Source organism: Cottoperca gobio, chromosome 11, assembly GCF_900634415.1.
Source record: "Cottoperca gobio chromosome 11, fCotGob3.1, whole genome shotgun sequence".
NCBI classification, from domain to species: domain Eukaryota; kingdom Metazoa; phylum Chordata; class Actinopteri; order Perciformes; family Bovichtidae; genus Cottoperca; species Cottoperca gobio.
This window is the reverse complement of record NC_041365.1, coordinates 19033825-19050851: the sequence shown is the minus strand read 5'-3', so window position 1 is coordinate 19050851 and position 17027 is coordinate 19033825. Positions and strand designations below refer to the sequence as shown.

The following is a 17027-nucleotide window of genomic DNA, read 5'->3' as shown; positions in this document are numbered from 1 at the left end:
TGAATCAATCATTAGATCTTAATTCTTTTATTTTATTAATTACACCTTCAATCCTTTTTCTTTTCCATCGATATACTCATGGGCAGTAAGCAGGTATGATTTATAAAAATAAAAATAAAGTGTTTCAAGATTAGATTTAAAACTGCAAAATGACAGTGTGAGGCTGAGGCAAATTTTAGTGTGTGTTTACAATGTCTTGTTCTGTGTTCTCACCGGACGCAGAGCGCATTTTTGACATAACGATACCGATTAGTGAATAGCCTGAATAAATGATTTGTCAGGTTTTTCCACAAGACGACATGCAAAAAACGTTTAAAATGCTTGTTTTCTGAATGTAGTTCGGAATGATCAGGGCTATGCTAACATTGTAGCTCCATCAACACTCAAAATAATGTCATCTAGGCATAAATACAGCATCAACTCTATTGTTTATACCATAGATAGTCTATGGTTTATGGTTTACAACTTTACTGCGGATTTCCTCTCTGCTCTGATCGTCAGCTGGCAGCTCTCATCGTCTCCCTCTCCGCTCGACTATACACGGGATAATGTCCATTTAAACACACATGTCTTTGCGTTGTGTAGTTATAGCTGTTATGTTATTTTATGTAAGATACTCTGTAACGACCTCGGACACAGAGAAGGAAGACTCAAATGTACGATGCCAGAAACAGATGTAAACTGTAAAATTAAATACTTTACTTGCAAACAGGTAGCATAAACTCAAAACGCTCACAAGGAGGATATACAAACAATTCCAAAAATACTGCTGACACGCTGGTCCAATACACAGGGACATAAGACAAAGGGAGACAGGACTATTTAAACATGAGGTGAATGGGCACAGGTGGAAACAATCAGGGGCGGTGAAGATGGCGGGAAACACACAAAGTAAGGGGATCTGAACTGAGGTAGGTACAAAATAAAAATCTTATAGTGCCCCAGGCATGACCTCTTTGTTCTTCTTGCTGCCGTCACGGTTTTAAAAAACAAAAGTTTTACTTTGCAAGCCATAATAGGCCTATGTTTCACACTCTTAGTTTAACTAATTTCATCATTACACTACATTTATGAAAAATATACAAATGTATGACATAATACAGTAATCAGTGACCACAATTGTATCTGTGGAGAATATCACAGGACTCCATAAATAGAATCACGTTGTTTTGTGAGTTGAGTTAGGGGAAACTTTATAAAGTTTAAATAATGCTGTCTACGACGCATTTGTAATTTTTCACGTACATCTGTTGAATAATGTATTATTAGAGCTTTCATATACAACACAAGAGGTATTATCAAACAGGAACTAGAGCCAACGCACTATTTAATGCATAAAAACAACATGTTTTGTGTTTTACAAAAAAAGCTTCAGCATAATATTGTTATGACCTGGTTATTATGATATGATCATTCTATGATAATACTCAATAAAAGTATGGAAGCACATTTTCTCACCTAAATATGATAAAAACTGATTATTTCAGTAAACTGCGTCAGCTTCCATCACTGCTCCACCTGCTGGATAGATAAACCATAGCAACTCATTTCCACATAATGCACCACAGGGGTCAAATGGAACATTTCATATGTCCATATTATATTTGTATTGTTTAATACTTGGTTCAATTAACTTATGTCTTTCTCCCTGTCTGATCTGTAACCTTATGTTATTCCAATCATGTTCTTCTCTGTTTATCCCAAATGTTCCCATCTTCTTCCCCTCCCCTCTCTCCCCTCTACTTATCTCTTTATTTTGTCTTTCTAACACTTGCAACTGTGGGAACTCTCTACAGCTACTTTCTCTTCTCCCTTTGTTTGTGGGCCTACTGTGGCAATCTTTTACCCCTCCTTCCAGTTTCTGTCTTTAAGATACATGAACACTCTCTTTTCTGGGTTCTTCCTCACGCAGACTGCTTGCACATTTTTTAAGATTGATGATCCTTCTATACAGAATAAATACTTAAAAAACAACTTAACTTCTCAAGAATCGTCATTTCAGTATTATAGACTTCACTGGTAATTTGTTTAAGGACTTGATTAAAGTTTCCACGACCAGTCTCCACACATTCACTACGTCATCACAGGGGGGGGGACCTCACAGACCTGCCAGGGCTCCATCAGGGAGGGAGGGGAGGGTTATGGCAGAAACGTATGCCGGCATATATGAAAATTAGCTCAAAACTTGTCAGAGTACAAATACGTCCAACTTTTCCACAGCGGTGTTGTAGCTGACGTATACATAACGAATACATAAAAAATTGTTATACGTATGTGAAACCTATTGATAGTGTATCACTTACTTATTAAAGCGTATCAGAGCGTCTGGCCAACGGAGCTGGAAAAGTGCCATTTGATTCACGTCATGCTGATGCTGGAGAACAGCTTAGAATGTACTCTTGTCGCAGCCTCTCAGCATCCTCCATGCTCTCTGATGATGAGTTGATGGTTGATATTCATCAAGACGTGCTGTGAAGAAGTGAGGATGAGCTACTCACATGGACTATATTCAAACCCCAATAAGCTCCCAAAACACTAGCTGAACGCTAGCTGTACTGTAGAAGCACGTTTAATAAGTTACTCCTCCATCAGGCATAAGTTTAACATAGGTTACTAATAGGTTATCCACTCGTTATCAATAAGTTGGCTGTAGGGTTCACCGTCAGCCGACGTAGCCTATATCTAACGTACCTCTAACGTATTCACGTAGGTATTCACATACTGTATTCACGTACTGTATTCACGTACTGTATTTACGTAGGTAGGTATTCATGTACTGTATTCACGTAGGTATTCACGTACTGTATTCACGTAGGTATTCACGTACTGTATTCACGTAGGTATTCACGTACTGTATTCACGTAGGTATTCACGTACTGTATTTACGTAGGTATTCAAGTACTGTATTCACGTACATATTCAGTATTCACGTATGTCTAATTTAACGTAACTTATGTGTAACGGCTGTATAACTTATGAAGAACACGTTGGTTACGTCCGAAATTTTTGAACACACTCAAAACATTTTCACAGACTCAGCATTCAACAACGTACCCCAGCGTAACACCGCCTGCTCTTAATGAATACTACTTATGCGTTACCTTATATCAACGTACACCAGCGTATTGGCGATATTTTGTACATGCCATATTCTTGTATACATTATACATTCGTTGGGCCTTCGTCTGATACATTTTATATAAGTAAGTGATACTCTATCAATAGGTTAGACATGCATATCTGTATACGTCACTTTTCCGATCCGATGAAAAGTTGGACGTATATGGACTCTGACAAATTGTGAGCTATTTTTCGTATACGTTTCCGCCATACGGATATGTGTGACAGAGCCTTTACCAGGTGAAGTTGGATATTTTGATTGATGTTTTCTTTTTACTTTTTTGTCCACAAAAGCCGACATTTGGTGGCCTCTTGCACAATTCCAATGCCACTGTTCCATTATATACACTTCTCCTAATTATTGCATATTTGAATGAGTTGTCCTACCTAATTGTAAACATGTAGTAAATTATTGTAAAGGTGAATACTTCTTGTGTGTTTTAGCCCACACAGTCTGTAAATAATTTACCTGTACACTGTACAGACGCATACAAAAATAATCCCTCTCAAAGATCACTTCTGACCCACTAGACCAGGGGTCTGCAACCTCAGGAGCCACATGCGGCTCTTTAACCTTTGTAATGGCTCCCTGTAGCTTTGACCAAAAAAACATGCAACTAAATATACATTTGTGGACAATCTTTCATAGGGAACACCTCTTATCTTGGGGTTTGAGGTGATATTGTGACACTGAAATAAAAGTATTATTTTTAAATATTTTGTCCACTAAATATGCGTCACATTCTACAGCGTCTACCGGCGCAGCGCCTTTCCCTGCAGGTGGCTTATCTTGAGTGTCAGACCCCCGCCTAACTCGGTATGCTAACCATGGATAAAACCAAAAAAAGAAAAGTCTCGGAGGAAAATAGAGTTTAATTCTGGGTGGACAAATACATTTGCTTTCACTGCCAACAATGCTGGCTTACCTGCGTGCTCCATATGTGGCGAGAAATTAGCAAACAACAGAAAATGTAATATTGAAAGATATTTCAAGAACAAACACAGCATTTGCTGAAAAGTACCGAGCTGGAGGAGCGGGAAAAAAAAGCGATTTCTGAACTGCTGCTGAAAGCGGAGCAGAGCACATATACTTTCAAGAAATCAAATCAAATCAAATCAAATTTATTTGTACAGCCCAATATCACAAATTATACATTTGTCTCAGTGTGCTTTACAGACTGTACAGGTTGGATGAAGTCTTCAAACTCAACTAGTGCTGCTAGTTTTGTGAAGGCTCAGAAGATAGTAAGGCGTTGAAAGCCGTTCACAGATGGAGAATACATGAACGAAGCAAAATATCAGAGCATCTATTTTCGGACTTTTGTGAATTTTGTGTTTGTGACTGTTGTGAATTTTTTAAAAGCCAAAGGCGTAGGAGAGATAGGACCGCACGTTGGTGATCGTGAAACCCGCAAATTCCATTGTGGGTGCGCTGAAGACGAACTTCTCCGGGTTGAGGATGATTCCCTTCTGGCCACATATATCCAGCCATTGAATCGCTTGGAAGTAGCTCTCCTTGATCGTATCTGACCATAGTAGCGTGTCGTCCACGTACTTGGTCTTGTCACCAACGTCCTCAATGTATGGCCGTGAGTAACCTTGTACCATGTACCCTTGTGGGGACGATAGGTACCGGTAGCGCCCCCATGGAGTGATGAAGGTTGTCTTGTGGCGGTCATCCTCGTGTAGTGGTCACCGTTCCATGCGTCGAACACTGTTTTGCGCTTCCCTTTGGGTACACTTCTCGCCTATGAGATGAGTCGGCCTACAGGTGGGAGATTGACCGACTGGTGACCTGGTGCAGTGTGAATTACTTGGAGTTCAACGCTCTAAAGACAGTGGAGATGATAGTGGACTTCAGTAAGAGCCCAGCCACACCTGCCCCAATCACCCTGTGTGACTCCCCTGTTGACCGGCAGCTGAGGAAATTCAACCTTCTACACTGCCATCATCAAGTCCATCCTCACCTCCTCCATCACCATCTGGTACGCTGCTGCCACTGACCGGGACAAGGTCAGACTGCAGCGTGTCATTTGCTCTGCAGAGAAGGTGATCAGCTGCAATCTGCCATCCCTCCAGGACCTGCACGCCTTCAGGACCCGGAAGCATGCAGGTAAGATTGCAGCAGACCCCTCCCACCCTGGACAAATACTTTTTCAGTCACTTCCATCCCGCAGGAGGCTGCGGTCCATCAGGCCTCACGCGATAAGAACAGTTTCTTCCCCTCTGCAGTTGGCCTCATCAACAAGGCCAGAGACCCCCACTGACACTGTCTCTCCCTCCCCCCCTGTCATTTGTGATCATACATCTGTACCCTACAAACTCTTCCTCATACTCCGTATGTGGGAACCTTTGCACATCCCTCTGACCACTATTGCACAGCTCCTCCACTTTTAATTAAGATATACTGCACATATTTTTCATTACATTCTGTACATTCTTTTTTCTATATTTATATTTCTTGTACACAATTTTTATTTTCTAAAAGTTTTCTTTTGAATAATATTTAAAGTGTTAAAATTATGTGTTAGCTCTTGTTTTTAATTTCTCCTACTGTGTTTATGTTTGCACCATTACACACAAAAGCAAATTCCTTGTATGTGAAAACCTGCTTGGCAATAAACCAAATTCTGATTCTGATTCTGATGATCAAATCTGGCCCTCTTTGAAAAAAGTTTGGACATCCTATTTATTAAATGAGTATTATTATTATTATTATTATTATGATTATTATTATTATCCTTATTATTATTATTATTATTATTATTATGATTATTATTATCCTTATTATTATTATTATTATTATTATTATTATTATTATTATTATCTGTGATTACTGACACCTGATTATCGATATCTGTCTCTTTTAAACCTTTTTATTTTAGCAACTTGTTACCTGGTACTGACAGTAAAGAATCTTGAATCTTGAATCTTGACTCTTGACTCTTGACTCTTGAAATAGCTCACACATTTTGATCTGCTATAATTCAGAGAGAAACACAGATGGTCCAAAACAATTTTCCTTTCTTTTATGTGAAAATCCGGTACACTTCATACATGGACTCCATTACATTTTCCGCTTTCTCTGCCTTATGTCATTGATGGGTCTTTTGTGCTACATGAAGGCAGTACCACAATTTCCAATAACAGTGAAGGCAGCATTACGACGGGGTGCGTGAGGCGTGTTTAGCCGGGCAAGGACCAGAGGCAAGGACACGGCGCTGGAATGACATTTGTGTAAGTTTGCTACGTTATGCTTACTAGCTTGTTACTAGCGTTTACATACCCGTGGTTACTGTACAAACCCTGACCTGGAGAACCACTGCATCTAGACTGACTCCATTATGGTTTTTGTATGTACTGGGGCATTTGCCAAGCCGGTCGCAAGCTAGCAAGCTCGCTACTAGCTGGTAGCTAGTTAGCCTAGCAAGCTAGCAGATATCATTGGCTGTCAAGTTAGTCAGCCAGCGCTGCATAACAGCATTTAAGGTAATGTCAACGTTTAAGGGGAATATATTTCATGTCCTGGATATTTGTATGGAAAACTCTGTCCCAAAAATGTGACTAAATAGTGATCAGTAGAAACTTAAAATGCATATGTTTCCAATTGAAGGTAAATGGTGATTAGCATTACAAAACTGATCAGGCTAATGCAACAAATCCTACTCTTTCCTAGTTTTTGCAATTTATTTAAAACTAAATGTACAATGATAATAATGGGTTGTGGTTGTTTTGTCACTATGTAGTCATCCTTGAGTGACACTGTTTGTCATTCGTGTTGACATGCCTAGAAATGACCAGCACTCGTTTATGATCAGGAAATATTTCGTAATATTAGTTTATTGTTTTAATTATTGCTAATTGTTTGAGTTATTTGAAACGAATGTTTTCGTTTTTTTTGTCAAATGTCAAAAACCACGATATGCCCTTCACAAGTTAATGAGTTGTGTAAACAACTTCACTTAAGACCAACCCAGATGTGTATTCACTGAGACGAGTTCTACTCCTTTTCACTTTTTTACATTACAAGTTGTAAGTATACATTCCTGTAAAGTATTTATTTTGTAATATGTTCATGTCTGGATCATTGGGTCTCGACTGTCCCCCAGGAGTCTCTGATTATAAACCTGTGGTCTGCTGCAGGTCATGTGCTCTTGGCATAGTCTCTGGTTATATGACCCAGGTCAGCGAAATCAATAGAATCAATCAGATAATTAACATTAACTCTTAATCAGCTAATAGTTTCAGTTCTAGACCCGATTAGCCTATTGCTCTGTAAACACATTCTCATTTGAGAAGTTGGGACCAGCCACTATTTGGCATTTCTGCTTGATTAATGACGTTGGTGAATATTTTCAGCAGATATCAATATAAATGATATTTTGTAGCATTTGAACAACATCTCAACACTCTGCTAACTCATTTCTTGATGGACTCTCTGAACGCTGACTGTTACTAGCCTTTTTCCTCTCTTTTCTGCGGTCTCAGGTTTGTCGAGGTAGAGGGCCCACTGCTGTAGTTGGGAATCATCCAGAGCCATAAAGTCCTAAGGTTGGGAGTCTGTGTGTCTTTGCGGTATCTTCGGTGCTGTGGGTGATGGTCAGCTGGTAACTGGGGCTTCCCCTGCTCCTGTGGTGAATGGCTGTGAGCAGAGGGGGTGCCGCCTTCTGGGTGGGTTGTGTCCGCAGCCATGGCAGAAGGCAAGCTATCAGAAATCAGAGTGGGAGTCTCTGTCAGGTAATTTTCTTTAATCTAAGATCCACATTTGAGTTAGTAGAAGTAAAGGTTATTCATTAGGATTAACCCGTTGAGATGAAGCATCTCGTTTCCGAGGGGGTCGAAACGTGCACATAAATTAGATCATAAGCGTTTAGTTTATTTAATAAAAGAGCACCTGTCAATGTGAAAAGTGAGTTGTGAATAAAGAATCTTTTATTTATTTATTCTAAAAAAAATTCAGGAGGGGCGCGGGGCTCCTCCAAGACAATGGTAGGGGAAACACTGATGTTGGTTTCTTATTGCCATTTCCCTTAGATCATAGACTAGAAAGTACTAACGCCAATCTCCCGGTCGGAAATATTTACTTAATATCGGCCGTTAATGATTGGCTGCCGATCGATCGGGGATCACGACTGGAATTGCAACAATTTTCTCTATAAAACGAAGCCTGCTTAATGCTGAACCTAAAACTCAATTCATTGAAATCAAATCCACAAAATGATTATATACAGTGTAAGCATTATATTAATCGTTTTAAGAAATAAACACAACTCTATTTTTTGAATTTAGTAAAAGGAATAGTTTAACATTTTGGTTAATGCGCTTATTTGCATTCTTTAACAAAATGAGATGTTTGGATTGATATTAATTTCATGTCTATATGCGAAGTTCAGCGCTGGAGCCGGGATGTGGTTGGCCGATTTTAGCATAAGGATTGGAAGCCTGGCTCAGCCTGCCAACACAAGGTGGTCACACATTGTTGGATTTGAATTATTGTATTCTCTCGTATTTGATGGAGCTCTTTTAGCCGATACCTCCTGCTTTCAGTCTTGGATAGCCTAACCATGTCCTCTTTACGGGATGCACAGAGATGAAATGGATATTTATCTTCTAATCTGACTATATAATAGCAATAATATTTCTCAATCGCAGAATATTTTAATGTAATGTCAGTATCAACACAGTATGTTATGTATTGTTATATAGAATTGTTAAATGTAATCTTACCATGTCCTCATTGCTCCTTCAGGCAGTCGACTGGCACTGGATCCGTCAACCACGCTCCCTGAGCAGTGCATCATGGGCCCTGGTGCCCCCCAACAGCCTGAGATATCAGAACATTAGGCAGCCGATACTTTCCCACCCGTTCCACCATGCTAGCCAGCCTCAAACGGGAGGTTACTATGAGGAAGAATGGGAGGAGTCTCTCAGCGTGTGTGTGCTGGTGCGACAGGGCGAGTCAGACGGCCTCCACACCCTGCTGGAGATCCCTCTGTTCAGTCACAATAAACTAGGAGAGCTCCTCGGCATGGGGGCTCAGAAATACTCTCAGTTCTCCTTCCCGTTGACCACGGTGGACGGCAGCAGAGAGGATGACATCAGCGTTGACGGCTTCAAGAGAAACAGTGTTGATACTATAAAGAGAGAACATGGCTGTTTCAGAAGCCTGTTTGAAGCAGAAAGGTGTCCTGCACCGTTTATGTACGGCTCTCAGTTTTATTGTTTTCATTGCCCAGGCACAGAGCCGGTACCTGGCAGCAGGCTGAAATCTAGGCAGTATATTGGACTTCACAACAAGCCTGTGGATCTGCCTCTGCTGCCTCACATCTCTCTGTGTAGCCATGCAGAGGAAGAGCATACTGAAAGAGATAGTGAAAGAGAAAGGAAACTGGCCATGATGTATGAAAGACTGAGGATAGAGGTAAGAATGCCCCTCTTCTCATTTCTCAGTTTGTACATCCTCGATTCCTTTCCTCGCCTCCTCTGATCTGATATGCGAGGAGGAAGAGACACGAGGAAAGAGAGTAGTCGAGGCAAGAGGCATTTGACAAAATGAGGGATCTGTCCTTCGGAGGCATCATTTTAAAGTGACATACATTAAATATGATGTATGGCACAGCTGCATCACCTGCATTGTGACGCCTCTTTTATATGTCTCGGGTGCCGAAAAGACTTCTGCAAAGGATACACCTGTGCATCATTTCCCAAAGCTCTTCCGGCAAGCCTCCTCTCTCCTCTCTCCTCCAGATGCATTTAAGGAATTGTGACATCCTTCAAGATGGTGCGCTGAGATTGATTTCCGGGTCACAGGCAGGAGAGAGGAAACAAGGAGGCACACAATAAAAAAATTAATTAAAGTTGCACTGTGACTTCTAAACCCAAACATCCCGTAACATGAAGTCTATAAAGTGTATTATAGTGTAAAGCTATGGTATTTTATTCTAACTTAACAGGTGTCATTATATAAAAGGTTTGATAAATTCTAATGTCAATAACAATCAGATTATCTGAATTTTATAGATGACTTTTCCTGTGTTTTTGTTTCCTGTAGGGGCATTGCATCGCATGTCCACTGTTAGGAAAAAATCTTATATTTTGAGGATAAAAGTTTAAATATTTTTGAGTCGGAACTTAAGGAAGAAAAATTTGCAATAATATTGTATTTCTTATCCCAATAGTGGAACTAATACTCAGTCGTAGTATTGTACAAATCAGTTTAATGTAAACGTTGTGGAAGCAGGTATTGTCAATACTCTACTGTACCTGAAGAAATACCTCACAAAGGTTGTGAAGGGGAGAGGTGCATACAGGTGGAAGGCATGATATTTAGTTCATAACAGCACTTTTGGTTTGGTTGGACCTCATAGTGACATCATAGTGATATTATAGTGACCTCATAGTGACCTCATAGTGACATCATAGTGACATCATAGTGATATTATAGTGACATCATAGTGACCTCATAGTGACATCATAGTGATATTATAGTGACCTCATAGTGATATTATAGTGACCTGATAGTGATATTATAGTGACCTCATAGTGATATTATAGTGACCTCATAGTGATATTATAGTGACCTCATAGTGATATTATAGTGACATCATAGTGATATTATAGTGACCTCATAGTGATATTATAGTGACATCATAGTGATATTATAGTGACCTCATAGTGATATTATAGTGACATCATAGTGATATTATAGTGACCTCATAGTGATATTATAGTGACCTCATAGTGATATTATAGTGACCTCATAGTGATATTATAGTGACCTCATAGTGATATTATAGTGACATCATAGTGATATTATAGTGACCTCATAGTGATATTATAGTGACCTCATAGTGATATTATAGTGACATCATAGTGATATTATAGTGACCTCATAGTGATATTATAGTGACCTCATAGTGAAAAGATTATGACATGAAGACATCACAGTACCATCATAGAGACACTATAGTGACATAATGACGCAGTTGGAAGCAAGGAAGCACTACAGGATGTTTCATCTTCGATTTATTCTTTGCCTCTGCTATAGATGCCGTTTAAAAACAGAACTTCTAAGTTCCATTGTGTAAATACCGTAAAAATAAATAAAAATGGCATCCTAAAATACAAGTGTCGAGGATGTTATGGACCAGGATGCGAGTGTATGCACTTCCGTTATGTCATGTAAACAAACCACATGCCTATCAGCTGTGAGCTTGAGATCAGACTGGAGATGTAACCACTTCAAAGATGGGTGAGTAGTACTTGCTATCTTCCGAAGTTTGTACTTTTTAAACAGAAAACACGTTTTATATTGTGATATTTACTGGAAAGTACTCATAATATAGCCAACAGCAAGTATTAATCCATAACCTCCCTGGTGATATCCCTTCAACCAGCTGCAACCTTATTTAGGTATTTGTAATGATGACTTTCACGAATCTGCCGTTCACTGGCCCTCTCCCAGACAGGATTAAATAGAAAGTGTCTGACCAAAGTTTCAAGCAAAACGGGTTGCGCTGCTCAGCGTTGCTCGCAACCAGATACGACACGGTGTAATGCACAACGAGCAAAAATGTGCAATTTGGACAGTCGTAGCAGAATAAAACTGCTTTCTTGGTCAATGCACTGAGGACTTTTACTGCTCAATTTGAAAATATTTAACATGCCATCAACACTGATTGGACATCCACTTAAAGTGTCATTTTCATAAAAGATTCATGAACACTTCTTTGTCAACAAAAACTGATTAAAAGGGTCATAATGGTAGGATTTATTGTCAAGCTCTTGTGTCAAATTGTTTGAGTACCGAAATGGTAACCATACCTTTTTAATATTGTTTTACAGCTTCCACGTTTCTTTTTGATGAACCATGATTACACCATGTACTCAAATGATATGGAATTCATCAATGGCCTCATGGATACCAAGACCAGGTAATGCTGCTAATTCCGTTTGGACTAATGGTGATGCATTATTACAGACACTCTTATGCTCTGGCCAAATACTGTATGAAGTCTATCCTGCACTCTCTGATTGAGTTGGTGGTTTCCTATGTGACCTTCCTGTTGCTGTGTGTGTTTTGTAGAGGCCGTACAGTGTACCAGCTTACCCTCTCCCTGTGGCGCTTCCTGTGTCTATGTTACTACGCCAAGGCTCGGCTGGAGTTGCTGAAGCTCACTAAGCACCTGGAGGACGGGACTATTAAGGCTCGGTGGAGGATCAATGGCCTTCCCTTCCACTCTCTGCTGCTGCGCTTCTACCGTAAAGACAAATCTCAACTGTACAGGTACATCCAGACTGGAGGCCTAGTGTTGTAAATGAAAACAGTAACATGGCAGGGACAAGTACGTAAAGGGTTACTTCCATCGGACGAGTGAGTGAACCAATAACACGACTTTGCTAATGACTTATTTGGACTGTATGGCTAGCTCTGTGTGGAGTTTGGCCGGTTTTGTATTTAAACATTAACCACCTTTAACACGTTTATTTTGAGTGTAAAGATCGATAGGAGCACCCTTATTTTTAAGTATTTTGTCAGAATGGTTTGTATTTTAATTTAATCCAAATATCATCTTTTATAGGTCATATGATGCATTCTCTACTTTTTACATTGGACAAGATGGACTCATTCACTGTCATAAAGTTGAAAAGGTAAGTAGCTAACTGGCATTAACCTCTTAGCGTGTGGACGGCCTGCTGCTGTGTGTTGTGTGCAGTCCACCATGCTGGATGTGGTACCCGTGCCATACCTCATTACAAAGCTAAGAATCTCGTCTGTACAGCAGGTACAATCAGCGCCTCAACATAGCAAGAAAACTCCCCTATGAAGCCTCATAATAATCCTGTAATCAGTAATAATCCAAAAAAATGCCAAGCTCTAATACATCGATTCCAGTCATTTTATTTTTTATTTTTTAAATTGTATTTATTATATTCAGAAGAAAATACAAATAAAACACAAATATGTTTATACTGTTCACTTATTCTGTGTCATTACTACTAACAGGGAATATGGGTATATAATAGTTATTTATGAGCAATACAAATAATATTTTATTCCTAAATATTATCTCCAAATTGCTGAGCTTGGAAACGCCTGGTGTCTAATATGTTATTTTTGTTCTGAAACACACTTGGTGCTATGTTTCTATTGTGTTTTCCAGCGCTTACCTACCAGCTATACCCATCTTCAGACATCTTTTTCAACAAAAAAATGTAAAACTTAAAACAATTGTTGGACGCAGATGTCCCCAATACCACCTTTATGACACCGACGATCCAACAGCCATTTCTTTTTAATCTTTTCATTTTTGTTTTTGCCATCATTGGTTAAACATTCATTACAAAAATCAGGGGACTTCTGCCCTCAGACTTCCTCTTGGCTCTGTTTTCAAGGTTTAAAAAAAAAAAAATTCTAGTCTGAGGGTAGACCTTTCCTCAACAACTGCTCATTTCAGAGAGAGAAAGCATTCCTATTGGCTGTTGAGGCAGCTCTCTTGAGATCTTTGGGAGAGAGATGGGCCTTTATCTTGTCTGAAGGTCTTAATTTGTTGATCAAATTTGAAGTAGCTGTCAAAAATTAAGCCAATACAATCACACTCCTCCTCCTGAACTGAAGAATCTGACGTAGCACTAGTCATTGCCCGTGTCACAGCACAAAGTGTGAAGACCTCAGGGAATTCCAGTTTACACTTATCTGGTTCTTTCAACAAAAGGAGTGGACTTAACAGATGGGGAGCCATCCTGACCATCATCCCAAACCCGGTTACCAACCAAATCATTTCCCATAATGATATCTATCCCATCGATAGGCAAGGCAGGCCGGACCCCAATGTGGACCTCACCAACAAAAAGGCCACAAGACAGACTGGCTCTGTGCAAAGGAACACACAGAGTGGTTAAGGTCTTACCAGCACACAATCACCAGCATCTGAGTCCTGAGAAAAGGGAAGCACGGACGCTAGAATAAATGACTCCTTAGCGCCTGTATGTCGTAGAATTTCCACAGGCACTTTAATATCTTTCCCAGTGAGAGATACAACCCCATCTGACACAAAAGCTTCAAAACCAGAATATTTTCCAGTTTCAGATTTAACTGTCAAGAACCTGGAACAACTGGAATTTTCCTACTTGGAACACAGAGAGCAACTGGTCTAATATATCTACCACCTGTGCGATTTACACACTCTGCTTTCCAATGTCCCCTCTCATGGCAATAGTTACACGCATGATCAAAATGAGATGAACGCGGTAGCATTATCTGCCCCACAGTTTTTTCCAAACTTTCCTCTATGTGCCAGCACATACTCATCTGCCATGGTAGCAGCTTTAGAGGCAGTCTCTACTCCACGCTCAGCAATACGAGTGGCAACCTCAGGTGGAATACACTCTTTAAACTGCTCTAGCATCATCAGATCACACAGATCTTTAAAAGTAGTAACTTCCAACGCCGAACACCACCTATTGAAATGTTTCATTAAATCCCTTGCAAATTCAACATGTGACTGCTCGTCAGACTTCCTCCCAGACCTGAAACATTGAGGATAGGCCTCTGGTACCCACTCATAAGCTTTCAAAACAGCATCTTTAACAGTAGAATATTTGCTGCACCAAGCGCTGAATAAGCTTCTTGGGCCTTTCCTGTCAATACCGATTGCAACATCACTACCTGGTCAGCCTCGGGACACCCTCTCCCATTGGCAACACGTTCAAAAAGGGAGAAAAAAGTGTCTGGGTCTCTCTCATCAAACTTTGGTATGAGACGCAAGTGTCCCACCACACTCACCTGAATCCCTAGTATCAGATTTACCTGACTCAATTAGGTCTAACCGGTACGGCTCTAACTCCACTCTTCCCTTTTCCAAAGACTGTTGTTCCTTTTCCAGGCACTAATTTATCCCTCTCTATCTATCTATCTATCTATCTATCTATCTATCTATATATATATATGTGTATATATATATATACATATACATACATGTATGTATGATATAGATAGATCTATACATAGATCACATTCCCTGTTTCGCGAAGGGCGGGGCATCTGCGACATTGAACCATTAAGCTCTCTGGTTTTTATATCCCAAATGTTTCTTTATGAGCTTCCTGTTTGATTTTCCTCTGTCTCTGTGTTGCAGGTGATGCCGGATCAACCTCCTGTCCTGCCCAGAGTGACTACTCTCCTGGCGGGGGCTCTGGTTGCGCTGGGGGTGCAGGAGCATCGACCAGCTCTCAACCTGCTGCCCCTCATCTTGTCCTCGCTGCTACAGAGCAGAAACTGACGATTAGAGGAACAATGGCCGATGGAATCAAGGTTCATGGGACTCAACATTCTCAACATAGGAACACGTTAAAATGGATGCAAGAGTTTTAATTTGATGATTAACGCTGCTTTTCCATGTTTAACCTGAATACAATGTTAAACTCAACATTTCAGATGTTGCTGAACATCAGAACATCCTTCATGAAGACAGAAACCTCAAAGATGTAGGTGTGAGGAGGAACATGTGACGATGCAAAAGGGTAACACAAAGTCCTGATTGTGAATCTCATGTCTGTACACTAAAAAGAAAATTCCTGTATTCTTCAACCTGGGTCTTAATTGGGTCAACATAAATTATTTCAAATGTATGTTTTTAGGTCTGACCCAAAGTAAACCTGAAACCCCTGGATTAGTTATTGTAGCTAACTGCATATAATTATCTTCAGGCAACTTTCCTATTCATTGTGCTGGTTTACTTGAAATAGTTCCAGCACGTAACGAGGATACGCATGTTGATCAGCGAGTTGTTGGATGTACTTTAGAACTGTGGACAGAGCAAGACTAGCTTCTAGTCTTTATGCTAAGGTAGGCTAACCGTGTCCTGACTCTGTGGTTAACACACAGACATGAGATTGATACTCATTTCTTCATCTTTTCATTTCCCAACTTATTCCTTTTAAATACCCCATTTCAGTATCAGTGGCATCATGGGGATCAGTGATTTCCAACCTCAGCCTGGTCCCAGGGACCAGCAACAGTTTTCATGAAACTTAACGATCCTGTTGAGAAAAAACACTCGCCAAAAGGTGAGGATTTCAGTCATTTGCAGCAGAGCAGTGGATTCTGCCTGCCTTTCTCCCTCCATGGAGGGGTCCCAGCAAACGTAGAATGCAGTACGCAGAAGAATACACTACAAGCCGAATTGTCCAACAGTTTGTCATCCCAAAAACAAACACCCATTGCACTGTAACTGTTTCACACAGCTTAATAATATTTAGTGCTTCTGGAAACTGAGCAATCGAGCATGCTGTAAGAGTAACTGAGGTAAAGGTTTATCAGTCATATCTGTATAGAAACATGACTTGTCAGGTTCTTTGTCGCTTCATTTCCACATGTATTGCTTTAATAACCCCATGTGTGAATTCTGGTTGTGTGAATAAAATAAACATATGATAACAATTAAGTGTTTGTTTTTATCAGAAATATTCAATGTAATGCACAGATTTGCCTCCATGCTACACCCGTTTGGGGGTCCTTGGCCTGAAAAACTCCTGATATAGGTTATATTTACAGTGTCTGTTGTTCACTGCTGCTTTATACTGTATGGAAAGCTTTTCCTTTAGTTTCTTAAGGGGAAAATCAAACTTTATGTGGATGTCCAATCAGTTTTGATGGTACATGTAGTGTGTGCTATATTTGACAGAGAAGGCTGACGTAACAAAATCTTTCTGCTTCCAGGGCCGTCATTTGACATAGTGACATCATAGTGACATCATAGTGACAGTGATACTGTATCAGATAAGATTTCCTGCGCTCCGGCTTCAGCCCTTCTCCTCACACTCACGCAGTTTGAACAGAAGCGGAGCAAATCTAAGCATAAGCAGGGGCTATTTGAGTGAGGGCATTGTTTTGGGGTAAAGCATTA

At 40.1% G+C, this 17027-nt stretch overlaps 1 protein-coding gene across 3 annotated transcripts; it reads left to right on the top strand.

The window, feature by feature from the left end:
• The first annotated feature begins 6209 nt into the window (after positions 1 to 6209).
• On the top strand, positions 6210 to 16561 carry c11h6orf136 (chromosome 11 C6orf136 homolog). 3 transcript variants are annotated; one of them, XM_029442960.1, is made up of 8 exons: positions 6210 to 6357; positions 7609 to 7857; positions 8870 to 9541; positions 11965 to 12053; positions 12206 to 12406; positions 12702 to 12771; positions 15258 to 15433; positions 15557 to 16561. In XM_029442960.1, the coding sequence occupies exons 2-7, from the start codon at positions 7759 to 7761 to the stop codon at positions 15399 to 15401; spliced, it is 1275 nt and encodes a 424-aa protein (XP_029298820.1). In that variant the 5' UTR covers positions 6210 to 6357; positions 7609 to 7758; the 3' UTR covers positions 15402 to 15433; positions 15557 to 16561. The 3 variants fall into 3 exon arrangements, with proteins under 3 accessions (XP_029298820.1, XP_029298819.1, XP_029298821.1); XM_029442959.1 differs by having other exon boundaries at positions 15258 to 16561; XM_029442961.1 differs by having other exon boundaries at positions 6220 to 6357; positions 7580 to 7857; positions 15258 to 16561.
• Positions 16562 to 17027: the final 466 nt, after the last annotated feature.